This window comes from Panthera leo, chromosome A1, assembly GCF_018350215.1.
Source record: "Panthera leo isolate Ple1 chromosome A1, P.leo_Ple1_pat1.1, whole genome shotgun sequence".
In the NCBI taxonomy this organism is placed as follows: domain Eukaryota; kingdom Metazoa; phylum Chordata; class Mammalia; order Carnivora; family Felidae; genus Panthera; species Panthera leo.
This window is the reverse complement of record NC_056679.1, coordinates 169425241-169451736: the sequence shown is the minus strand read 5'-3', so window position 1 is coordinate 169451736 and position 26496 is coordinate 169425241. Positions and strand designations below refer to the sequence as shown.

General features: G+C 41.7%; 2 protein-coding genes across 2 annotated transcripts in view; one reads left to right on the top strand and one right to left on the bottom strand.

Annotated features, from left to right (window-relative positions):
- The window catches only part of MAN2A1 (mannosidase alpha class 2A member 1), a 166560-nt gene extending 155603 nt beyond the window's left edge, over positions 1 to 10957 (bottom strand). Inside the window, exon 1 of the mRNA XM_042944865.1 lies at positions 10242 to 10957. Coding sequence (XP_042800799.1) covers positions 10242 to 10376 — 135 coding nt within the window. The 5' untranslated portion in view covers positions 10377 to 10957. The remainder of the gene's footprint in view (positions 1 to 10241) is intronic.
- LOC122230362 (translation initiation factor IF-2-like) lies at positions 10799 to 19972 on the top strand. The gene is made up of 4 exons (XM_042956159.1): positions 10799 to 10855; positions 10898 to 11596; positions 16806 to 16881; positions 19960 to 19972. Exons 1-2 carry the CDS (start codon positions 10799 to 10801, stop codon positions 11558 to 11560), a joined length of 720 nt encoding a protein of 239 aa, XP_042812093.1. The 3' UTR covers positions 11561 to 11596; positions 16806 to 16881; positions 19960 to 19972.
- Positions 19973 to 26496: the final 6524 nt, after the last annotated feature.

The window sequence follows — 26496 nt, the reverse complement described above, 5'->3', positions numbered from 1 at the left end:
CTTCAATATGATGATTAGAACAAGGGCTTGTAAGTAGCACAATGTGTTTACACTGTAAAATATGTCCATGCAATGCAGTTTTATAACTTTCAGATACATTTAATGACTGCAAATAAAGTGGTGCTAAGCAAATTAGGTGTTGACGAATAGAATACTTCCTTTAATTCATTACTTCCCAAACTGTTCTGTGGAACATTACCTTTCTTTACATTTTTTTGCAAAATATCTTTTTGAAAACCACACTGGTTTTATTTCTACAACGTATTTTTAATGTATTTCTACTCTTATATATAGCACTCTGAGATAATGTCAACAGTGTATCCCACCCAAGAACATGAATGAAAGTTCATGGGATATACTTTCAGACAGCAACAAATCCCAAGGAACCAGGGTCATGCTGTCATATATCACCTGGTCAATGACTGCTGGTCGATGTTGCTACTCTGTCTTATATTTTTGGAGATAGGCCTGTCTTTATGCACAAGGGTTGTCATTATATACTATTTACATACCACCTAAACTCATTGTGCATGGATGAATGGCATATGTTGTATGCTAGGATCTGATAATAAAAGTTCCGTAGACATGTTTACCCAAGTAATTTTCAGAAACATAATTTCAATGTAAAAAGAGAAGAATTGTAGTGGAAAATACAAATCAACTTAAACAGTGTTAGCCTATTAAAATAAATGCAACTGACATGACTAAGATGGTTTTTCGTACAGAAATAGTATTGGGGGCCTCTGAAGACTTGTTTTAAGTAGATAATCAGCCTGGCTCCAATCTTATTTATACTAATCATCTACTGAATAAGCCCATTTTATTCCTTACTGACCGGAGAAAGGTAAGTATTTAGCCAAGTCCCATCTGAATTATCATAAATTCTGAATATCCTAACTCTTCTGTACAAGCAGCAAAGATTCTAAAGCTTTACAAATCCTTTCCTACAGACTTTGTAAAAGTCCATCTGAACCAATCGATCTGTAAGGGCAAGGTGGGGCGTGGTAAACACCACAGAAGGAACAAACGCAATAGTAAGGCACAGTATGATATATAAAAATGTAATGAAAACAAATTTCTAAGTACCACACAGTCAGCTATAAAGATGAATTAAGGATACAAATTCCTTGGGTTCTTCTCAAATCTTTTTTTCTTTCTTACAAACAATCATTGGTTAGATCTTCTCCCTGAAAGTTCTAAGAAATACCTTGTATCTCAAGTGTTGTCACTGGACCCTACAAATTTTCAAAAGTTGGCCTTGAGTCAAAGACAGTTATAATTTCTTCAGTTTGGGGGGAGGGTGTGGTCAGCCACTCATCAAAAAGGAAGGGCTCTTCTTTACTATCAACAAGAGGCAGTATGGGGGTACTCAGAAATCTGTCTGACCTTAAAAACAACCGTAAGCTATGAAGTCCCTATTTTAAGTGTTGTTTTTTGATCTTTAATAAACCCATCTCTCCCTCTCTCTTCTCTCTCTCTCTCTCTCTCTCTCTCTCACACACACACACACACAGAGAGAAAGAAAGAGACAGAGAGAGAGAGAATTACCTATTTTCTGTTCTTATAACCTAGAAAAAAAAAATCCTTTAGCTCCATAATTTGGGCCCAAAATGAGAAGGGTCTTTTTTAGTTTCCTATTGAAATGCTCCTTTGAAATCCTTCCTTAGGACAGTCTTATCTTTTCTTAGGTATGCTGATCAATGAGCTGGTTTCTGACAATTTGAATACAAGCTGCTTCATTATATTAGCATCTGCTACACAATAATCTCAATATGAGAAGCATAGCTTTGGCTATAAGAAATGTTCCTTGGCTGTCTGCTCTCTTCTCACAAAGCACAGTCCAGAGTGAGCTCATCCACTCCGACTTTGCTGATGACTACCAGATCAGCATCTCCCTTCCCTCATCTCTCACTTGGGCACCCCAGCCCCCGTGGCTACTCCACTAACATCCACCTCCTCATACATGAACCTGAGGTTGGTTTCCCAAACCGGGTTATCTTCCAAACTATCCCTTTCTGCAAACAGTTTTAGCTAATTCTCCAAACGCCCTAAAGGAAAGAAGAGGGAAAATTTTTCACTCAAGCCACACCCATCGTTACCCTTGATAAAAATCTGTTAGAAAGCCCTGAGGCTTCTTTTCACAAAATGTCTGCACACGTTTTCCTCTTGATTCTAGCCATTTCAATACTGGTACATATAGGGATTTAGTGCCTTATGTCTGTATTACCTCAAACAGATTCTCAGCTGCCTTCCTGCTTCTGAGTCTTCCTACACACTGCTACCAGAATAATCTAGATTGAAAACTCTTAGCTCCCTTCCAGGTCTAAAATTTTCTATGAAATTAATTCTCCAACGTGGCTTTTCCTGACATACTCCGTAACTTTCAGTGGTTCACTACCATTTGAGTCATGTAACTTCCCAGGCTGGCTCTCAGGGCAATTCACAATCTAATACCATGCTACCTATCATGTTTTCCCAGTTACTCTTTACAAACACCAAAGATCCCAAATCAAACCAATCTCCTCACCTCTTCTCATGGTGCAAGGCTCTTTCATTACCACAAGCCTTCAGAAGCTCTGTACTCCACACTAGGAATGTTCTTTCTCTCTTCAGAGTCCTACCCAGTCAGAAAAGCCTGTCTTTTGTCCCAGGTCCTTTGGTCAACTTGAGCCAGGCTGTTGTTACCTGGCTTAAGTGCTGAATTCCCTTTAAGGCCTCTGCCCTTAAACCAAGAATAAGAATTAAGATCATGGACTCTTATTTTATTCTTAGGTCCTGTGTCCCAAGACCCCCTGCACAGTGCCTGGTACATGATAGGTACTCCATAAATCTGTGTTCATTGGTAATAACTAGCATTTACTGAATATGTACTATGTGCCAGGCACCGTTCTAACTTTTAAAAATTAACTCTTGTGATGAATAAATAGCATTCAGCTGTCTCTAATTGTTTCACAAACAGCAGCTGCGTTGCTTCAAATAACTAAAATGCTCTTGCAAAGCAAGTAACATTATCTAGTAACCTCTAAGGTAATTCTCAAATATATGCTGAGTAAAGTACAACAACAAGCACTGAATTATAGGCCAGGATGCATATTCCAGGTATGCTATGACTGGTTACAGGACCCAGGGCAAACTGATGAGGTTAACTTTATGTGTCTCAGTGTTATCTGAAAAATCAAAGACTAAACTACCTGATCTGGAAGGATCCTCCCTACTCTAAAATTCTATGCCTGACTTCCTATTATGACTTTTCTAGGGGTGCTCATGACTATTAAAAGAATGACTATCTCTATAGACTCTCAAAATGCAGATCCAGGACTTTTTTATGGAGAAAATAAATGTGAGAGTAAGTCATATTCTCTGGCTTCTGCTAATGTTCCACAGGTAAAAATGTTACCACAAAGGCCAGGACCCACAAGTTCCACTTTCTTCCATACTTGTGGTATGAAGGAGCAGGGGAGAATTGCTACAAAGTCTATCTTCAGCCCCAAAGTACAGCCTTGCCCTGAATGAGGAGGAGTGCTTCCCATCACAAAACACCATCCGTCCTAGAAAAAAACATGTGTTTACAAAGAAAAATCAATCAATCAATCAATCAATCACTGGCCAATTTCCCTGCTCTCAAGACTCCTCATTCAGGACAAGGAGGCTGACTGGTGGCAAAAAGTCACATCTGAGGCCTGCTCTGCCTTTGGAAAAAGAATTTCATTTCTCTTGACTCCCAAAGGTGACTGACTGCCTCAAAGGAAGCCAGTGAGAAATCCAGATGCATGTGAACAATGCACAAATGCATTCATTTAAAAATAGGGGGGAAAATACTTAAAAATTGCAACACCAGTTAGGTTCATTACGCTCATTTTGTTCAGACTAAGTGTACTGCAATTTAATGATGACAGTTCAATCTCTGAGGACACAAATGGGATGGTGGCCTGTGCCAAAAGGAATGAAGAAAGTCACACATAACCTTCAAGAAGCATGAAGAAGGATCAAAATTAGCAGGAATTAATTACTCTTGGAAGAGCAGCAGTCCGGTGCCCGTGCAGACATGCTGGTAGTTCTCTGCCTCCGAGGTGAGCAGCCTTCAGGGTCTCAGAGAGGTCTGCCAAGTTCCATCCTAGATCTACAGTTTATGAAGAAGATGCCCGGACCTATGCTCTCCCTCCACAATACTAACTAACCCAAGCAGTCTGATTAGGCTCAGAATTCAGCCTATCTGTGAATTATAGCACATCTAAAATACAATAAAGTCATGGTTTTCGATCTGGAGACTATGGATCAATTTTGCAGTTCATGCCCCAGAACCCTCCATCCCAGAGCAGTCCTGTAGTGAGAAATCTGCAAGTGATAGAAGGGAAACAAATTAAACATGTCAAGCATGTCCATGCTCCAGCACAGAAGTTCCCCAAGGATACTCGGAAATCCGTGAAACATGTATATAACACCAGTTTTAAAACACACTCTGAAAACACAAACTAAGTTTCACTAAGTTTATCTAATAACCAGGTGACAAGAACAAGAATTTTATTTTCAACATACACCTCTGCTTCAACAGATCTAACCATACTATTTGCCTCTAACGTTAATAATAGAAAAACACAGGTTACACCTGGGGTTGGCAAACTTCTTCAGTAAGGGGCCAGAGAAGAAATATTTTAGGCTTTTTGGGCCAGAGAGTTACTGTGGCAACTACTCAGCTCTGCTCAACTTCTGTAGTACAGAAGCAGCCAGAGATGATTTGTAGCAAAACGAGTGTGGCTATGTCATGAAATATTTAACCACTTGAAAACATAAGAACCATTTTTAGCTTATGGCCCTACAAAAAACAGGTGGTGGGTCAGATTTGGCCACAGTTAGCTGACTTAGACTGAGTTCAAGACCAGACATCTGGGGGCACAAAAGGAAAGGAATAACTGCCAAGAACTTCATTATTTCCCTACCCCACTTCCATCGTCCTTCCTTTAAAAGAAACCTACTTAAAACAAAATGAAATGAACAAGAGGGAAATCTCTATCCACTTCCTGGTTTTCCTCCAGAAGAAATAGCAAATGCAGTAACTAGAATCATCAAAATTAACATAAATAAAACAAATGCACTTTAGAAAGTAAATAGCTTGCCTGAGAAAACTTCACACACCTCAAATTATGTTTGAGTATGATTTTTATACTACCTTGTTATACTAATCAATGTATCTTACCTTCCTAGGCAAAAAGACAAGGGGAATATACCTAGACTACTTTTAACCTCTAATTCAACCTACGGAAAGTAAAAGATGATCTATTTACTTTCACCTGCCATAACATTTTTCTCAGCACAAGTCTATTCAATTAAAAAAAAGGAAGTTTCATTACAATAATCTTCCACTTTTTCTTTAACTTGCATGTGAACATAATATCTATGCTTGTGTTTTCAGTAACATACTGCAATTTAGAATCCTAAAAATGTAAGTGAATTTTCGGCATCCAGAGAAAGGATTCATTTCATATAAAAAAAATGCTACTTCTCCTTTTGAGAATTAGAGCAAAGTCTTCTGATCTTTCCTTCCTAAAAAGCAAAATGCTAACAAAGTGCAAAGGGTATAAAGAACAGGCCTTTGGCCAAGTGATTTTCAACAGGGTTGATTTCTTCCCCCAGAGGAGATTTAGCAGTGTCTGTAGACATTTTTGGTGGCTACAACTGGGGCAAGAAGAAAGGTGTTTCTGGTTTCTACTGGATGGATGCCAGGGATGCTGCAAAGCATCCTACAATGCACAGAATAGAAAAGGCATGGGAGTTTTCAGCTGAAGTACTTCAAAGGTGACCTTTTATTTAGAAAACAGTATGTTAGACTTACAAACACAACATAAAATATTTACTGGATACCAACTATGTGCTTGTCTGCCTAACAGTACAAATAACATGACATTAAATACACTATTTCACAAAAGTTACGTTGTACCCTTGAGAGACTCATTTAATTCAAATCAGATTATTTATTACCCATCACAAGACAAATATAGCAATACTCAAGCCCTAGGTCACCAGTATAATCACCCCTCAAATTTGTTTGAACCTAAACATGGTTTCAACCTTAAAATTAGCAGCCTGGCTTGAAATTTATACCCGAAACAGAAACCCACTTTAGCCAAAATAGTCTATCTGCATTCCTGATCAACCTAATAATCACAACTATAAAAAGAAGCAAAACCCACTCTTTGGGAGTTCTTCCTCCTCTCTTCAGCTCTACCTGCACTGTAAAAGCTGATGCTACCTGGAACTCGACCACCAAGACACAAGGGAGTAAGGCCCTTCCAATCCAGCATCCAGAGGTCATATCCCATGCTTTTGAATATCCTCCCACTTTCTAAAGGTCTCTCTGGAAGCAAGGGAACAACAAGGGAAAACTAGGACCACTGGGATCGAAGAATAAAGCAAGGGATAAACGGCTGCTACTGAACTACTAATTCCAGGAAAAATCTCAACACTTATTCCAGTCTGTTAAAAAAGACCAAAGTTTTAACATCTATCAAAAAAAAAAAAAAAAAAAAAAAACCTGACTCAAAGTAAAAACAACAAAGTGGTAATTTTAGTTAATTTGCCCTCAGCCCAGATACCCCATAATGCTAATTAATGAGTCACAGAGAAGATGCCTTTCTGATAAATAGGATTACAACATCTCCCAAACAAAAGTATTTGTTTAGGCACTGAGAGCAGTGCTGATCTGGAAACAACAAATTCAATTCAATTAAAAAAGTAATAGACTTAAGTCTTCAGACCAGATGCACTCTTGCCCCAGGTGGTGTATAGGAAGTGAGCTTGGGTCTTAGTGAGACCTGGTGGGCAGGAGTTCTGCAGAACTGCTGACCTTAAGAGGGGGTGGTAGAGACCAGCCTCTCCAGGGGCTTTCCTGTTCTTGCATTCCTCTTCAATGCCCTTTTGCCACCAATGTCAAAGTTCCATCACGTCCCCAAAGTCACAGATCTCAAAGAGTACAGCCCCCTAAATGAAACAAAATCCCTTATACACAAGTGCACAAGCCCTAGCAACAAATGCTATAACCTAGAGAGAGGTTCTCTGCACTAGAGTACGGAGAAGCAAGGCACACCCTATTTTTCTACATATCCAAACATAAGACATTAATAAGACATCCTATTGCATACAAGGTAGACAGTAAGCAACTTGTTAAATCTGCTTATAAGAAGTGATGAAGAATTTCAGGAAGACCTTAATGAAGTCTCTCTTTTCCAGCTGCTCGAATTCTTGCAATACCTCAAAGCATCTTTCAGGGCATTAGGCCCTGGCCAGCCTCTTAACTGAAGTGTAAGTTTAATTAATTTTTCTAGCTGAGATTTATTAACCCTGAAATATACAGAGAAGCTAACACAGGTAAGACCACCTGTTGCCTCCAATCCTCAAAGGAATTCCTCCCAGGAGCACAGGGGAAAGCCTTCCAAAGACTATGTCAGAGGCAGGCAGCTATCCCAGGGTGGGACAAATGAAAGTACCCTGAGTTGGGCCTACTTCTGCCCCAGAGTCTGGCCAAGTAGTAGAAAACACAGAGTTGTAGGAGGAAGGAAAACAGATGAAGCCAGAACAGCAAATAGACTGCTCTCAATTTAGGATGGCTTTAAAACATACCTTGCTTACAAAGACACCATATACATTACTAAAGGTTCCACACTGACTAAAAGAAACTAAAATCCTAAATCCTAAGCTAAAATTCAGTGGAAATCAATCCCTTTATAGATAAATCATTCTACTAGATACCAAAAATGATGCATAGTGACAGACTAGCTTGCTTCAAATTCACCAAAGATACATAATATATTGCAAGCTCCTTTTGTTATGTTTGGTGTTCTCATCAAATTAAGGTTTACATGGGAGTTAGCAGTAATGAAAAAAAAATTAAAAAGCAACTCAAAAGACTATATGCTGTGCTGCATAATGGTTTTCATTACAATATTTAGCTGCAAAGTGAGCAACAAGACATTTTGGGAGAGATACAAATCTCAAACGTTAAAGTTTCAGAGAAAGGAGCACATTCATTAGAGCTTCATAATGAAAGTTCCTTTAAAAAAAAAAAAAAAGTCATAAGCTAAGGAACCACAGAGCAACATGCTCTATCTTCCACATCAGACCTTTTCTGCAGGCAGACTGAGGCCTAAACATTAGGCAAAGAACTACTATGAGCTAGTATACTATTAGTGGCTGAGAACCTAGACTCCACAGGCCACCTGTTCAAATCTCAGCTTTTAGTTGTGTGACTTTGGGCAAGTTAATCTCTCTGTGCCTCAGGTTCCTCATCTACTAGCAGTGGGAATCGAGTTTATCCTGTAAGACACAGAGGTTGATGTCAGACATATAAGAGTTGGACTTACAGAGTGTTTATCCTGTCCACCTGTTTGGGAATTCAGTGGCTCTCCAAAACCAAATCAGTAAAAAGTGCTTTCTTCCTGAAATGAAAATCCAGTCCTGAAAATCTGAGAACAGCAACCTTAAGTATAAAAAGCTCCACCTTCCAAATCCTCTTCCTTGCACACAAAACAGAATACATACAAGAGCCTTCTCTTCCAGCAACCACCGCCACTTTCCATCAAATGCATTCTGCTCTATGCAGAACTTCAGCCCCCTGAGGAGGACTAAGGCTGGATATTAAAATATTGGAATTAACTTTGCCGAAGATTTCCCAGTAACTGAATGAGTCACTCACTTCTTTAGAAACAGTAAAATGTCAAGGTTGCCAGAAAACCCCAGCCCCAGATGTTTGCATAAATCACTTCCAAGTGATCATCAAGCCAAAGCCAAAGGACATTGTTCAAGATAACAGCTTAAGTAAAATATATCAGCTTTTATGATTTTTCCTGTAATGGAGAAAATTCTGAAAATGTGATTACTGGGGTGAAAAAAAAAATCAAAGCAAGTTTAGTCCCCAAATCATACAACATATTAAGCAAGGCTTAGAATTCCTTTTGCTATGGCTTCACAGGGTGAACTCCCCACCCCCTTTTATAACTTTTATCCAGTCTCATCAACAGGCACTGGACAGACTCTGAAGTGAAGATTGAAAGATGCTCCACAGTGCTTACTACCTAAGAAGAAGCTTTTAAATTTTTTGAAACATGTTTGCAACAGCATTTCTAATACCTATCACCTGCAAAACATTTTGAGGGCTCTGTATGGATGACGGCATCCACAAAGAGGTCTTTTTTCACTTTCACAATTTAATTTTAATTAAATTCAAGCCTTTCGCCCTAGCATAACACAAGAACAAATGGCAAGGATATTCTCTGGCACTTACATGGTCAAAAAAGAAAAAAACAAAAAACAAAAAAACCTCGTTAACCTGTTCAATATCCCTGGGTCGAGTAGTTAGATCAGCTTGTCACGGCTTTGAGATCTTCAAGTTCATTCATTACAGAGTATACACAACACCCAGTTTTACTAAAATTTCTTAACTGCACAGGTCAGGGGCAAAGAAATTGAAACTTGAAATCGCACACGCGGCGCGGTATCCTTACAAACAGAACCGATTGTCTGTTTGCTTATTTTTAGTAACTTTAAATAAAAGACTTAAGACCGGTGGTTTCCCAACTAGATGGAGAATTTGACCACTGGGCGCAGGACTGAGCGCCCCACAGCTTCCGGCTTGAGTATAACACGCGCTTCCCTACTGGGCTCCCACGTCTGCTCCAAACAAACCCTATGTAATAGCTGAAGAATGACGACACTAAAATCAACCCTACAGATTCACATCTAAGAGGTCTGCAACACGAAATAAACTTTTGCTTATTACTCGAGAGACAGTGGGGTGATAAAACAGACCAGATGGGGTCTGTCTGATCAATTTTGGCGACTGGGGGCGCTCGGGGGGGCGGTCTGTGCAGCTTAACCCTGTGTGTGCCGAGGGGCTGCCCAAGAGCGGTAATCGGGCGCTGCGTCGGTTCCCCAACAGGCAGGTGCCCCAGGCCACCCCAACAGGCCCGAATGGGAGTGCGGGAACATGGCCACTACCCTGGAGCGCGATCCCGCCACCGCATGCCGCCCGGCACTTTGTTAACTCGGCGCGCCCGCGAGGAGGAGGCTCACGGGTCGCCGGCACCGTCGTCCGAACGCTGCAGAGCCGAGGCTGTAGGAGGCTCGGAGCCTCCTCCAGTTCGGCCTCGCCCTGCCCCGGCGCGGAACCTCGGCGGGAGGAAGAGGTCGCGAAGCAGCGGGGAACACGGGCCCCCACGCCTACGCTCGTGGAGCCCCACGCCGGTGCTTACCTGAGGAAAAGAACCCTCGCGGCGCGGGCTCTTGGGGTAGTCTAAGTGACCCCGGTCCAGCATCAGGTAGAGCGAGAAGATCACCACACAGAAGATCGCGCTGCCGAACACGGTGAACTGCCGGCTTAACTTCATTTTCCTCGATACACTCGGGGCTAGGACACTGTCCTCACCAAAGGAGGAGGAGGGCTGTGGACTCCTGCAAGCGGCCGCCGGAGGCTCTCTGCTCCCGGGCTCCTGCTCTCCGCGCTTTCGGCTGTGGGTGCGGATTCCGACCGCACTCCGCACCTTGTCTCCGGCGCCACTACGTGCCCTCGGCCTTCGCCCGGGCCCACCGCCCTCCCTGGGGTCGGGCGTCCCCTCCTAAGGCGGGACCCGCCTGCAGCCCGGAAGGGGCCCCCGCAAACTTGATCTCGAGCTCGGCGCCGGCACCCGGCAGGACGCGTAGGGCAGGAGGAGAAGAGGTCGCTGTCCGGACTTCCTGCCACCGCCGCCCCGACCGAGTCAGCAGGAAAAGTTTTCTAGACGAGGGCAGGCGTGTCCCCCTCACCCAAGAGATGCGGGATCGGCGGAGCTGGGGTAGACAGCACCGAGCTGCGTCTGAGCAGCCCAGGGTAAAAGAATCGGGTCGGGAGGAGCCCGGCCCCACAACTTAGCGCCGGGACCGCCAGACCCGCCCCCGCGGCGCCACCCCCGCCGGAGCGCCTTCCTGCTGCCGCCGCCGCCGAGGCCGGGCCAGGGTGCACCCCGGGAGCGGGGACGCACGGATCGGGCAGGAGTTTCCTCCGAGCGCGCGTCCGCCAGCCGGCTTCTCCCGCCCCCCGGCGCCCCTTCCTCTCCCCTCCCGGACCCGGGCTGCGCGGGGAGGGCGCAGGGGGCGGGCGGCGGCGGCGCGCGGCGGAGGAAAAGGAGAGCAAGAAGAGGAGCGTCCCCGGAGAGAAGCCCGCTCCAGCTGCAGCCGCAAGTCCCCTCCCTCCTTCCCGCCCTGTAAATGCGGAGATGGCGGCGGCAGCTGCGAAACGAAGCGCCGGTTCTCCAGCGCCACTCGGCGCTCCTACAACGTCCGCCACGAGCAGGAGGAAACTGCCGCGGCGAGGCGGCTGCTGGGTCAATACGCGCCCGCAGCCCTGGAGCAGAGCAGGCGGCTGGCCCCGCCCATTCTCGACGCGCCGGGATGGGGCGGGGCCTCAGGTGCCCAATCACAGTGCGCCGCCCAACGGGCCCGCCCCGCACCCTCCTTCCTGAGCCCAGGAGGAGAGAAGACCTCGGACGGCGTTTGTGAACTGGCAGGCAGCCTGGGTGGAGGTGAGGCCCTCTGAGGCCTTCAGACGCCAGCAGCCCACGTTCCACAGAGTGTGAGCTTTCTCCTCATTTCCTTTTTGGTGCCCAGGTTTCCTGTCCTTGAGGAACCGGGCCTGGCGTGTCTGGGACGGCAACTTGGTGAGGAGCTGTAGAAATAGAGGAGAAAGGGGCTTCTCATTATGTTCAGGCTCCTCTTTTCCTCTGTTGCTTTTGGCGACTTCCTGATGAAACGTGAAGGAAAGGAGACTGCCAACGACAGCTGGCTACAAAATCTATGAGTGGAGCCTAAGAAGTAATGCTCGTGGGGGTTAGTGTTTAATTGCCACTCAATCCCAAATCCATCCTTTTTGACTGCACCGTGAAAATGGATCTGGGCCCTTTTAAGTAAGTTTTTCTTTGCCAGCAGGTGCTGAAGCTTTGTCAGTAGAGGGCGCTGAAGAGACATCGCAGGAAGAAAAGGGTTTTGCTTCTTGGTTTTGGTATATGGGTAGGCAGGCGCTTGTAGCATTCCTGGCTTTCTCCAGTGCCAAGCTCCACTAGTGGTTGGAGGTCAGAAATTTCCTCCATCATCCCTAACTCTAGTGGTTCTGTAGAGGAGGCCCTAAAGTGAGCCACTACCCATGAATAACTCTCCAGGCTCTGTAGAGACAAGATTTGTATTAGGTTCCACAGGGTAGTGTTCTGTAGGTGTGACTTCTCTGTCATTCAGTGAGCCAGAGTTTGAGAACTCTGCCCTCTCCAATAAAGTCTGGATCTTAGCCCTGTGAGGGGCTGGCGAGCTCCTCTTTGGGGAGCTCTGTCCCAGCCCAGGGGTTAATTATAAGATTTGCTCCTTAAAACTGCTCTTTCTATATACTCTAGAGGTTATCTTCCCCCTAGTGAATCCCTCATTAATTATCTATTATAGTTTATAATATTTTTGCTTAAGCTTTTTATTTTTTGTTAAGCTTTACCTGTAACCCCAAGAGATGAGGTTAGGAATTTGGTTTGATTGGGTCTTTGGCTTGAGCTCGATGCTGAACTCCCTGCCAAAGGGAAATAAGATGCTAGTGATTCATGGCACCCGGGGCATCCCAATTAATCAATTTCCTGTGGCTGATTGTGATGAAGTATCAACTGAACCATGTGCCTTGGGGGCCCAAGTAGCTGTGGCTGTAAGGTGACTGGTATGGCTGTAAGGTGACTACAAGGACTATGGTGTGATATGGATTCTTTTGAGTTCCTTTGAATGCTTACAAAGAGAAACGACAAGCACAGATCAAAGTTATGACATGAAAACCAGAGAGCTTCCATAACAACTCTAAGAGAATTTCAGATAAATGATATTTCTGAAAATTAAACACAAAATTAAAAATTTCTGGTTACTGAATTACAACTTCCATTGAATTCACAGATGTGCCAAGTTTCTCATGTAAAAGTTAGGGTATTGATTATTAAATTATAGGACTTCAAAACTGAGAATGGGTTGGGCCCAGATGAAACTGGCAATTTTGAAACATTAAGTCACTCTGGGCCTTTCTTACCAGTGGAAGTGGGTTGCTCTCCAGTGTCTGAGGAGGTAGATTTCCTCTGCTTGAAAGCTTTGTGACAACCTCACCTGGGGACGATGCTTGAAAGGGAATATATATTCTCCTCAAAACCCACCACAATCACCCTCTGATGCCACTATAGTCTTAACACTGCATGCTCTTGGAGGATAGGTTCACACCAAGGTAACTACAATGTGGTTACTATGTTAATACATAGGCAGAAACCTCTTGAACATGTGTAGGAGTGGCTTCTACCGCATCAGACCATGGATGGTGGAGTAGAACACTATATTGAACCAAATTCGTTGTTAGGATGTTAATTTTTTGTTTTAGCTTATGCAGCTAGAGGTGGTTGATTGGTTGATTGAAACTTGGACTCATTGGTGGCATACAATTGGTGAAGTTGAGGTGCCCAACTTTCCCAGACATGTGGAACAGGGAATCCATGGTTTAGGGAAATGTTATACTTGACTTATCATATACAATCTGCATACCCATCTTCAACTGTGTTCTGTCAAAGGCCCAGAGACACTCCCTAAGCTGAAAAAATGAGAAATAAGTGAGAGGAAGACATGAATCTTTGAAAATCTGTATGGATGTCCCCCTCTGTAGGCCATGTATGATTATAGAGGATGTACCATTGATTTGGGCATCTGGATTTCAGTGGAGATGACAGAACCTAATAGCAAGAGGACAAGTGGCACTTGGGTATCACATATAATTTGGTTACATTTGTGTTAAAGGGCAACGACAAGTATGTACAGGCACTCAGACTGCCTTGGCCCACAGAGGTACCCTAGGAACAAAACAGATAGGCAACCAAATAAGAGTACTGCTTGATGTTTATAATAGGAAAAGCTGTAAGTCAGGTAGGTAAAATCTAACTTGAGTTAGTATAGTGGACAATCACAGCTTCTCACTCAGTTTTCACACCTAAACTAATTCACAGACTCAAAAACCCCTTGATTGAAGGAGACTCCTTCAGAAAAGACCCTTCACCTTTGCTACAATACACAGTGTAAATGCTCCCTTAAGCGCTGTGTGGCCATTTACTAGAGTGACAGTACATTGGAGAAAATGAAATATGCAAATCTTTTGAGGTTTATTAGACACTGGATCTGAATTGATGCTAATCCCTAAGAATAAAAAAACACCACTTTTATGATTCAACCAAAGTTGGAGTTTATCTTGGTCAGTAGTTAAATGAAGTCTTAGCTCATGTCCTACTCACAGTTGGTCCTGTTAATTCATTTGATCCACACAACAACTGTGTGGTTATTTTTTCAGTTCTAGAACTGACAATACCCCCCACCCATTGGCTTTTTTCCCATAAGATGAGGGTCATTATGATAAGAAGACCTATATGGGAAACTCCTGGATATTTCACTGTCTTCAAAGATAACAAACCAGAAACAATACCACCAGAAAAGACTTGAAAGAAGCAATGGTGGTGATACCTATCACATTCCTGCTTAACTCACCTATTTAGCCAGTGCAAAAGTCATATGGATCTTGGAAAATGTGGATTAGTATAAACTTAATCAGGAGGTAATTCCAATTGTGGCTTTTGTCCCAGATGCAGTATTTTTACTGGAACAAATCAACATAGCACCTGGTACTTGGTATACAGCTATTGATACAGCTAATGCCATCTTTTCTATACTTATTTATAAAAAACCATCAGAAGCAGTTGGTGATTACCTAACAGGGCCAATGGAATGCCTTTACAGGGTTACCTCGGGAGCACATCAATTCTCCTTAATATAGCCTACAGAAATGTTGATCCTCTTGACATTCCACAAAGCATCACACTGGTTCATTTTGGTTGTTCATAATGACAACATTATGCTAATTGGATCTGATGAACTGGAAGTAGCAGGTATTTCAGATGTCTTGGTATGGTATATTTGAATTAGAGGGCAGGAGAAACTAATCATGAGCATGAGATGACAACTCTAAAGTGGTCCTGGCATGTCCCACACTTTTAGGGTGGGACAAGTTCTAGGATGGTACAAGCTCTACAAAAAAAAAAAAAAAAAAAAAAAAAAAAAAGCCACTGAGAGATGAGATGAATCCAATAAAATGGCATAGGTTAGAAATGATGAGGATTGGGAAAAAGAATAAAGTGATTGCTGCAGAGACTGGTCATACCAATCATGTGGCTATGGGAGGAAATCAACAGCCCAGCTGGTAGGAAAAGAATACCCTAAACCCTGGGAAGTCAGGGGTTGGGGAAAGAATCACTAAGCTTCTCTTGGCTCTCACTTATAGGACACCTGACCTGGACTGTCCTCTCAGAATTCCTTTGTAAGCTTGAATATACATCCTTAACTTAAATCCTGGGCTCTTAGATGTTAAAACTCAGATCTGTAGTTTTCAGATCTTAAACTAAGGACTGTTACCTTTCAGGTGGATGACCTCCACCTGAGATGATAGAACAAAATTAATTTTCTGGACATCATTAAGATTCCCGCTAGGCTGGTATTATTGTCAGTCCCTTGGGGTCTCTATCATGTAAGGAAAAAAACAAAATTCTCTTGTATGTTTTTTCCAGACCAGCAGTAGCTGAATTTAACTGCTGCATCTATCATTCCCTCCTGACCCTACTGACAAAAACTTAACAGCTTTTCCTTCAAACATTGGAGAATTAAACCTTGACACCCATGTCAGCAAAATGCCATTGCTGAAGTCACTACGAACATATTAGCAGAATCTAATTCACCTGGAACAGTCCATACCATAAGGGCTAGGCTGGTTGGCTATCATAGCCAGATTGTTCTCTTCAGAAGCATTGCAGCCTGCTTTGCAGGAAATTATTTAGCTCCAATCAAGGAGTTTGCCCACCATAAGGGACACAGAATTGACTCACCTTTATTGTAATAAAGGACATTTAACATTCCTAATACAGTTTATGCCCCCACTAGTGTACTTATACTCATGTGGACATCAGACCTCTACTTGCCTGACAAACATAAACCATTTTAAACTCTCTAATCCAAGTGATTATAAACAATCATGTTGCCCCAGACCTCCTGCTAGCCAGTCAAGGGAGAATATTTTCAAATGCCAACACCTATTGTTTCACTTAGATTAATGAATCAGGAAAGTGAAACAGTCTATCTTCTGCCTTAGAGAGAAAGCAGTGTGGCTTTCTCAGTTCAGTCTCAACAACACCTGAGACGTACTTAACTGGCTTGACTGTGGATGGGGAACCTTTTTGTAATTTATCTTTCAAGTTAGACTGACCATCTTTCTAGGAGTCATAGTCATGGTCACTCTGATCTGCTCTGGCCTAAGATGAATGGAAAATATCTGGTCCAAATTTCTACAATCAATCATTATAATTAATTAGGTAATCTAATGGGTGGCCCAGACTCTTGAAAATTATTCTTACTTGGATACATGAAAGGTCAGGGGTGGAGTCAGTGGTATAGAGCCCTGTTGCCACATGACTTTCCATGTCTTTACATAAGCCAAGTCTGATCAGAGTCTTGGTGGAATGCCCTGCAATTCCTCCACAGCCAAGGGGAGATAAGTTTCTTTAGAGAAGCAGACTGCTCTAAAGCCTTTTCTCATCAAACTCCCTAGTTTCAGTTGAGCACAGGACTTTCTATGTTACTCCACCCACTTTCATATATAAGTTCAAGCTTCTGTGTAAGTCTAGAAACTGCCAGGCTATAGTTTAGATGGCTTCTCAGGAGAAGATCAACCCATAACTCTTCTCTGTCATCAGGTCCCTCCAGTTTACTGTCATCCTGTGGAACTAGAGATGTGGGGAGGTGACACCACACTGATATTGTTTTTGCTGTGTAAGTAATAAATTACCTAAAGCCAGTTGAGCCTGTTAGCATCTTAATGGTTGAATCTCTGGAAGCATGGCAAGCCAACATAGTAACTTCAGTAGTGATCCTTGTGGTTCTACCAGCTACCACACCGCTGCATAGGGGGTATTCAACCACTTGTTGGTTAGAAGCGTAGGATTTTCCTGATCTGGAGAGTGAATAAAGCCACTCTAATGCAGCAGAAAATACTCATGCAGAAAAACAAGGGTGGGCAGAAGCAAGACTTTGACATATTAGGGTAACCGAAGCCTGCAGGGATGAAGCAAGTGGAGAGAGAGATTAAAGACACAGGAAAAGGAAAAGTGAAAGAGCACGGTGGTAGGTAGCAAAGAAGGTATAGTGATGGGAACCAAAAGCTCTGAAAAAGAGAATCACTCTGGCAGGAAGAAGACCTCCCCTCCTCCCTCTAAGACCAAAGAAGTCAGCCTCCTCCCTGTCTTCCCATCATAGAGCTTCTGTGATCTTCTGGTCTCTTACTGGATCTCCTGTCTGATCTTGTCCTATTGTCACCACTTTCCCAATGCTCTAGCTTTGTGAAAATTTCAATCACATGTTCTTGCCTAAAATCCATCAGTAGTTTCCCAGCACTCTCAGATCTAATTCTAATCACATTGGTATGGACCCTAAGTTCCTTCCTTACAGTTCTGACCCCTGCCTTTCTATCCAGCCTTGTCTCTTCCCGCTCTTTCACACACAATCTTCATCCAAGTTATGCTAAACAACTTGCTTTCTCCCTGTTGAGCCAAGGACGCAGGGCCACTATGTACAATTGTATAGACCATACATAGGACACCTTTAAGCGGTGCTGTACATATTGCTGATATTGTCAATTTGTGTAGTTATTGGAACTATCTTCTGGAAGATGGCAGTAGAGTATCTTATCATAATGAAATTAATATAATATGACAATTTTGTGATATGTGGAAATAAAGCACCCTGAATAAAGGTCCAATTTTATAAAACTTGAACAAAGGTGCACCTCATATCCTTGGTATAATTCTTTATGTTTAGCACGCCTTTCAACTGCCTTGTCCATCAGCAAACTCCTACTCATTCCACACACAAAAAACTCACTCTCTCTTCAAATACATTACCAGGTATTTGTTATAACTACTTATTTCATGGTCTAGAAGTATTTGTGTTCTTCTCCCTTCTCTGAATTGTCTAGTGATGTGTTTTTAATAGTTATCTTTATTCATTTTATCTTGAATGAGCACATGAGGTGCTCTGGATCAGAGATTTCTTACTACCCCAGAGTAAGTAAGAACTGCATGCTACCCCCTGCCAGCTTGCCCCAGGTATTACCCCTGGGGCAATATCATGAAAGACAATGAAAATTTTTCTACATCAGTGGCCAGGTACTCTACAGACAGGGGACAAGAAGTGATTTTTCTGTGTTTATGAAGGTAAGGGATACAGCTGTTCCTCCTCATCTCCTGAAAGAGTCTCCTCCTTACTCCAGATGTTTCTGAGCTCTGGGACTTCATTCCTAGTTGGAATTTAAATAACTAGAAAGGTAATAATCCAGTCTCCCAGCACCTTCAGAGCTAACCTAGGTGCCTATCCCAGGACATAATATTTTGCTCTGGGGAAGATAAGAGAAGTTTTATTCTCCCTTTGGATCTGAGCAATTAACTCTGTTATTAGGGAAACAGACAGCTAAAGGTCTCATCCTTATGATATGAGAAAATGTATTAGGAAAAGTAAAAGCAAATATTCTCTATAGTGCTTATGTTTCTGTGGCTTAGGAAGCTAGGGTTTTTTGTACAAACATTTTTTTTTTTAAAAAGAAGTTTTATTTTACTGTATCTGGAAGCTGCATGAGGGCAGGGCAGGACCCATATCGTAAGGATTCAATCTGATTCCTTCTCCAGGACACATAGCTTTTGTGGCTTTGGGAAAGTTACATGATATCTACAAAACTCCATTTTCCAACATGCCACATGGGGATAGTAATAGCTATTTTTCAGCATTTACTGTAGGATTACAAGAGGTAACAAATAACATGTTAGGAGAGCATTCCCCAGACACCTTCCATTTTCTCTGGGAAAGAAGAATGTTTCCAGGAAGCAGTGAGTAGGGTAGAGAACATATGAAATAGCCATTACAGGAAGCAGATAATGGAGCCCTCATTGGACAGCACTGGTATGTCATAGAGGAAGTCTGCAATTTTCTCTCCCTGACATTGATCCAAGGAAAGTTGGCTGTAAGGATGATCCAGCAAGGACCCTTTGTAGCAGGATTCAAGAGCAATGGCCATGTGAGGAGTGCTCAGGGAAGGAACATATTATACTATTTTCCCTACCCACATAAGTATATTTTTGCAGCTGAGGTTTGTTAAAATGGGCAATCAATGTAATATTGAACAGGAAAAAAGCCTGGGGTGAGGTTTCTGGAAGGTATGAAGTCTAGTTCCATGCTTCTAATGATTAGAAGGTCTGTATCTACAGAAGATCCTGAGGTTATATTTGGTAACAACTGGAAAATTTATCTCTTCCCTTGCCAGCTGCTACTCTAAGTCTGTCTGAACTCTTCAGTTGCCTACATACATCATATCTAAGGTAAAAGTTTGGAAGGAGGAAGGAACAAAGTTCTGAGTACTCATAACTTTTAGAAAATTTTATAATTGTGATTGCATAAAACATAAAGGATGGAAGGTTCAATCCTTTTATCTCCTACCTGTTGGGAAAATCAGTCTGCCAAGGGCCCTGAGCATCTCTACACATTATTTCTGGGTATGCCAAGAATAAAAGAGACCCTGACTGCTCTTTATTTGGGTCATTTTTCAGGATTGTATTTGCAGCCAGCAACCTTGAGGAACCAAGTAATACTTTCTTCCAAACAAAGAGTAGGCTTACTTACCAAAACTATAAAAGCAGTGTGTTCTCCAAGTTCAGTATTCCTTGGCCTATGACAGAAATCTCCTATGTATATGGCACCCACTTGGGCTCCTTCTTTAGACCCTGTGGGATTTGAGGGACATGGGAAACTAACACCAACATCATGCTCATGCTGCTTTGACATGTTCTTTTGTCTCTAATCCAGGCATCTCGTATTTTCTGCTGGTGTCAATAAAATAGTGACAGGCCAAGACCCTTCACAGATCTTGAAACTACTCGCCTACCTAAGAGAATCTTGACATTGTTGACATAATCTTCACCTCCCTTTGCTTTTCCTTCCCTGAAAGGAAGCTGAGAGAGAGGATGAGTCAAGTAACAGTAAACTTCGGAGAAGGTAAGGGAAACAGAGCTAAAAGAAGAGTGCCTTTTCTTCATAGTGTTTCTCACTATTTGAAATTACTTATTGTCTTCTGTGTGTCTCTTCCAATAGAATGCAAGCTCCTGAAAGTCAGGGGCCTTTTGATTTCTCACCGTATCTTAGTGAGTAAAATAGTGTCTACAAATGTCAAGGCCTAATAAATATTCATTGAATGAATTAATTATTATTTGGGCCTTGAGGCACCAGTTGGGGTGAATTGGTAACACTCATAATGGGTTGCTCTGGCTCATACTGGAAGTCTCTTTGCTCTTGAACTGCATTTAAACCTACTCCTCTTGTCACTGTGAATCAATCAGCACTCAATCTTTGTGTTCCTATAAGGGTGTTTATATAGATAGAAAGAGAAAAGATAGATAAATATACACATATGTAGGTATGTATAAAATTTTAATAGAATTTCTCCCCAAATTATTTTACTAATTATCTTAACTACAAAGAGAATTCCAATATGGGGATAGATAGAAATAAACTCCACATAGTGAATGACCAGTGTGTGCTATGACCAGTTGTGCTTTTCTTGTGCTGCCCCATGTAATTCTCACAACTCTGGAAGTTTAGCATGTTAAAATCTATTTAATATATAAAGGAACTTCGATACAGAGTGGTTAAGCAATCTGCTTTGGGATACAGAGATACTAAATGGTGTGGCTTATTGTTTCTGGCTTCCAAACCCCTTGTCTTTTTGATACAGCATTCTACAGAGTTATGGTATGTTATACCTTGTATACAGTGAATAGATTTTCTGAAGTAATTTTCAGGATGTGTATCAGTCAGGGTTTGGTGGTGCGAACAAATAGAAACAATTTTAGTTATTTTTAAGAAGAAAGGCATTTAATAGATTGTGCTTGCAAAAATGAATGTCAGGATTGGAGAAGTGAGTTATAGATGGAGCCTCCAAGAATGAATGATTCCAGTACAGTACAGAGTTGACCTCTCAGTGGAGCTATAACTGCTGAGGACTCTTGGATGCTGGTTTCAAAAACATAACCCATGAGGGCAGGTAGAGCCAGAAAACTATTGCTGTCCCAACTGCCACAACTACTTATTGTCATCAGGGGGCTGAATGATGGGCCATGGAACACTGCTTCAGAAAAAAAAAAATGTTTCAGTGATATTAATTATAAGAGAAATACAGCCAAAAGTGGTCACGAAGATGTCCTGTCTTCTCTTATGTTTTCTAAATCTTGCATGAATATATCTAATTGACAGTATCCATAGCTCTAGGTGCAAAGAAATCTAGGAAATGTTGTAAGCTTCCAGTCTGCATTATGAAAGATGCCATAAGAGGAAAGTGGAATGGGCATTAGATGAGCCAACCTGCAGTACTTAACCACCAGCAGTATTAGGAGAAATACAAACACACGAAATGGGTTAAGATGTTTAAAACTGACTCTGTCCAGGAAAACTTATAATATGTAATTATTAATTTGAATTCCAAACTCCTGACATTAAAATCTTTATGGCTATCTTGGGGAAAATGTCATCCATGCACATGACAATGAAGGCCAATAATATATCTAGATGTGGACATAACAGAGAAGGGAAAATTATTTGTGGTGTAGGATCACTTTCATTCTTTTCTAGTCCTTTGTTTGCTGACACTGTTATTGGCATGGTTTTGGGGAAGAGGAGGCTTATATCTAGCAGGCCCCAGGTCTTCCTCTGGATTATCTTTGGCTCTAGTTTCTCATATGCCAGCACAGTACTCAAATAGGAAAAGCTTAACAATTTAGTACTCCAAAGCTTCAAAGACACTTAGCACATACGAAAATTTTACATGCCCCAGGGAGGCACAAAGATTTGCCTGAGATCTCATGGAGACTGGACTTGAAGCCAAGTTCTCTGGCTCCCTGTCCAAACCTTTCTTCATCCCAACAAAATCAAGCCTTGAATTGTATGCCTCCTAAATACAAAGTGATATTGTGTGTGTGTGTGTGTGTAACAGAGAGAGAGAGAGAGAGAGAGAGAGAGGTGGGGGGCACCTGGCAGGCTCAGTCAGTTAAGCATCCTACTTTGGCTCAGGTCATGATCTCACAGTTCATGACTTCCAGCCCCATGTTGGGCTCTGTGCCGACAGTGCAGAGCCTGGAACCTGCTTCGAGTTCTATGTCTCTTTCTCTCTCACTGCCCCTCCCCTGTTCATGTTCTGTCTGTCTCTCTCAAAAATGAATGAACATTGGGGCGCCTGGGTGACTCAGTTCGGCGTCTGGCTTCGGCTCGGGTCATGATCTCACAGTCTGAGTCCGAGCCCCATGTTGGGCACTGTGCTGACAGCTCAGAGCCTGGAGCCTGTTTTGCATTCTGTGTCTCCCTCTCTCTCTGCTCCTCCCCCACTCGTGCTCTGTCTCTGTCTCTCAAAAATAAATAAACATCAAAAAAATGAATAAACATTAAAAAAAGAGAGAGAGAGAAAGATTCCATTTATATCAAGTTCAATAGCAGGCAAAACTCAGCTATATTTTCTGGGAAGCATACTTACATGTTAAGTATGAAGCAAAACAAGGACATGTTAACCGTCAAAATCTGGTTAGTAGTGAAGGTAGGGAGTTGTTACCAGTAAAAGGCACATGGGAACTTCTGGGGTGGTGGCATTGTCTCAGGGGACTCAGTTTTGTAGGACTCAAGCTTTTTTTTTTGTTGTTAATTTTGAAACCCAGTGTCATGTATTTAACTTTCTTGTCTTTAATAACACTTCATTTTAGTACTTACTGTATAATAGAGACAGGCTAGGTGCTTTTCATGGATTATTTCCTTAAACTGCCAAAAGAACACCCTCATAGAGGCACTGTTATTATCCCCACTTCATAGATGAGGAAACTGAGACACAGCCTTCACTAACCTGCCCAAATCCACACACTTAGGTAGCAGAGCTGATATTTGATTTATCTGGCTCCAGTATGAGCTGCTTAACCACTTTGCTATACTAGCCACCGGAAACTTAAGGGGTGAGTAAATTAAGGACCTCTCTTTTCTTCATTATTTTACAGTCATAAAAGTTAGTTATGATAACTATGTTAGTAAGAGAAAAAAAGCAGGATACGAGATTATATGAACACACACATAGTGGTTACATCTATGTTAAAAATATATATACATAGGTTTAAAAGACCAGAATATAAAACACTGAAAAGTTAGGATGATGAAAATGTGGGTACACCCTCTTCTTTGTTTTCCAAATTTATTTTAAAGTGGCCATATTAAATTTACAATGGGAAATGTGCTATAAAATAAACTTCCCATTTACCTGAAACATAAAATTTCATTTCCACACTCTTCTTTCCTACAGCTTAGTATAATCTTTAGAAGCCTCTTCTGCTCAATGAGTGACTTCATTACCAAATTGATGGCACCAGATCATTCAAGCTATGCAAATCACAAACCCACAGCCAGCTAAGGAAACGGCGGATAAAAGATTACATTAAAAATTAAAGCAACGTGTGGAGATGTGGAGATAATGTGCTTACAATTATTTCTACATATTTAATATTTATGCAATTACGAAGCCAGTCATGACAAATCTTAAATCTTGAGTCGTATTCTTTTTGTCCTCTGATACTTTTGACCTTGAACTGAGACCGCCAAACAATATATAAAAAATGGATGTGGGAGAAGCATTTCCTTTGGCCTATAAATGATAAATGCTTTCTTTTTAGAAAGTGATCTCATTTCTTCCTAGCCTTTGTTTATTTTCAATGCCTTGTATTTTTTTTTTCTGTGTTATATTCTGATCATCCTTGAAAGCACTGGGCTTTCAGTCTTCCACAGTTTGGTTGTGTTGTTTTCTGGTGTTGCTGCTGTGATGTGTTTTCTGTCAGAGGAAATTTACAGGCACATTAGCCTACTTGACAGGCACAATGAGCCACAAGGCTCTCCTAAGGAGAAACTTCCACGTGCTGTAGTAAGGTTTTCTCGGTCTCTCCATCCCACCCTCTCTCTTACATTTTAATACCTCCACCATGATTCAGACACAAATCCCAGCCACTTTCACTTATAGCACTTACCTTGGATCCTGGATTTAACTCTCTGGTTCCTGGTAACAGCAGTACTTTAGTTCTGCATTAATTAATTCATATTTCTGCAACAATCTGGCTACAGTAGTTTGTGGATTAAGCCAATGTCTTTCCTTACAGTCATAAAAATACCAAGTATGAAATGGATGGGAATATTTTTTTTTTTCCTATGATGAGTCATTGATACAAAGAGGGGAAAATAGCATCCAAGAACTATACAAATGAAAAGCAATATAATTAAATTTTATGTAGGTTGTTTAGAGAGAAAATACTAAAACAATTTACTTTTCTCAGTGTGTCATAGAAAAATGGTCAACAAGAATCAATAAAACTTATTAAAAATTCAAAAACATAAAATGAGACATAACTGAAAGGGTAAACTGTTTTCTTGGCAGATTCCAAATAAATCAAAGTATTTCCCTACAGCCACTGGGGAGTGGAAGGCCTTTGCATTTGCAGTTTCATGTATATCATGTTGCCCCTAGGAGAGTAAATTTGCTAAGATATAGCAGTTCTGGTACATTCAGACCCTGACTTCATGCCAAACTATCTCTTCACTGTAACATCTTCCAAGCCTTTTTAGTAAGTTTTGAAGAGTCAGTTAAGTGTCCGACTCTTGACTTCAGCTCAGGTCATGTCACGGTTTATGAGATCGAGCCCTGCATCAGGTTTTGCACTGACAATGTGGAGCCTCCTTGGGATTCTCTCTTTCTCGCTCAAAAAAAATATAAAAATTTAAAAATAATAATAATAATAATAATAATTTTTGAAGGGTGGTTTTATTTTGAGACCATCCTCTTTGTCCTTGGTATGTTTGGATCATATGCATGTTACAATGTCACCTACAGAAAGTATTTAGAACAGTCTGTAGGGTGCCTGGCTGTCTCATTTGGAAGAGCATGTGACTTGTGATCTCAGGACCATGAGTTCAAGCCCCATGTTGGGTGTAGAGATTATTTAAATAAATAAACTTTAAAAAAAGGAAGTTATTTAAAATAATCTGAAATCACATGTAAATTTCCTGCATGATTCTCTGCTAAGAAGCAGAGATATTTCCCAAGCCAATCCATAATCTTGGTCTGAGCTGCTCTATTTGTTGAATGAATAAATAAATGAATGAAACTTGCATTATATGGAAAGTTAGAATAGGTGGTTTCCTGGTAGACTCATTCTTTAGAGAATTAATGAGGAACACTCTTAGTTTGACTCTGTCATAGTTCAGGCTGCTATCCAAAGTACCATATACTGGGGAACTTATAAACTACAGAAATTTATTGCTCACAGACCTGCAGGCTGGAAACCTGAGATCTAGGTACCATCAAGGTTGTGTGAGGGTTGTCTTCTAGGTCGCAGACTTCTTCTTGTGTCTTTGTCTTTACATGGTGGAAGGAGCAAGAGGGCTGTCTTTTATAAGAGCACTAATCCCCTTCATGAGGGCTGTACCCTCATGACCTAAGCACCTCCCAAAGGCCCTACCACAAGGTACTATCACCTTAGGGGCTTAGGATTTTAACATATGAATATGGGGAGACACAGGAACATTCAGGCCATTGTTGGCTCCCTTCCCCTTTTTCTTTCTTGGAGCTATACTCTCCAAGTTATTTCAGAGTAGCCAACTGCATCTGTGTTCTCATGTATGCCTCTCTCTCCCTTCCCATCTTTAAAAGGACAAATAAGTCTTCAGTTCTAGTAGCCTACTGGTCCTTAGAGAGAGTGACCCATTCCTTCAGCTCCCTAAGAGTGAGAGCAGGCCATTGATTCCTATTTTTAGAGTGGTTCTTCCTTGGTCCAGTTTTCTGCTATGACAGGGATTCTTCTTTCTGCCCTTTGCTCTTCTGTAATGACTGCAAGGATGAGGAGAGGAAACTAGTTTTCCAGGCTGTCAGGATGACCAGGGACCACCTGCAGCCAGTCCAGAGCAATAATAAGAGGTACCATTAATCTGCCCACCATCTGGAAAACACAGAAAATGTCAAGAACAGGAATTGTTTACCCTCACACAAAGAAAACCAAAGCCCCCGTCCCTGGACTTATATATACTGCCATTGTCCATCTAAAGGTCTTCAGAAATGGAATTCATTCATCTAGAGTGATTTGAGTAAGACTTTTTTCCTGAAATAGGAGGCCAATTTAGACAACACCTCAAGGTGTTTTTAAATTCATTTTTTGTTGGTTTTATTTTTCAGTTCACAGGGTCCTAAAACAATGGATACATTTTTTACAAACAATATACATTTCTGTCCATATCTAAACCAGTGGGAGATTTTCTCTAATTTTAATACTGAATTATTTG

Bases quoted from the DNA above. Each gene is read 5' to 3' on its own strand.
- LOC122230362 (XM_042956159.1), top strand. From the start codon at position 10,799: ATGCGGGATCGGCGGAGCTGGGGTAGACAGCACCGAGCTGCGTCTGAG. The intron at 10,856-10,897 runs GTAAAAGAATCG...CCCACAACTTAG, and splicing joins CTGCGTCTGAGCAGCCCAGG to CGCCGGGACCGCCAGACCCG.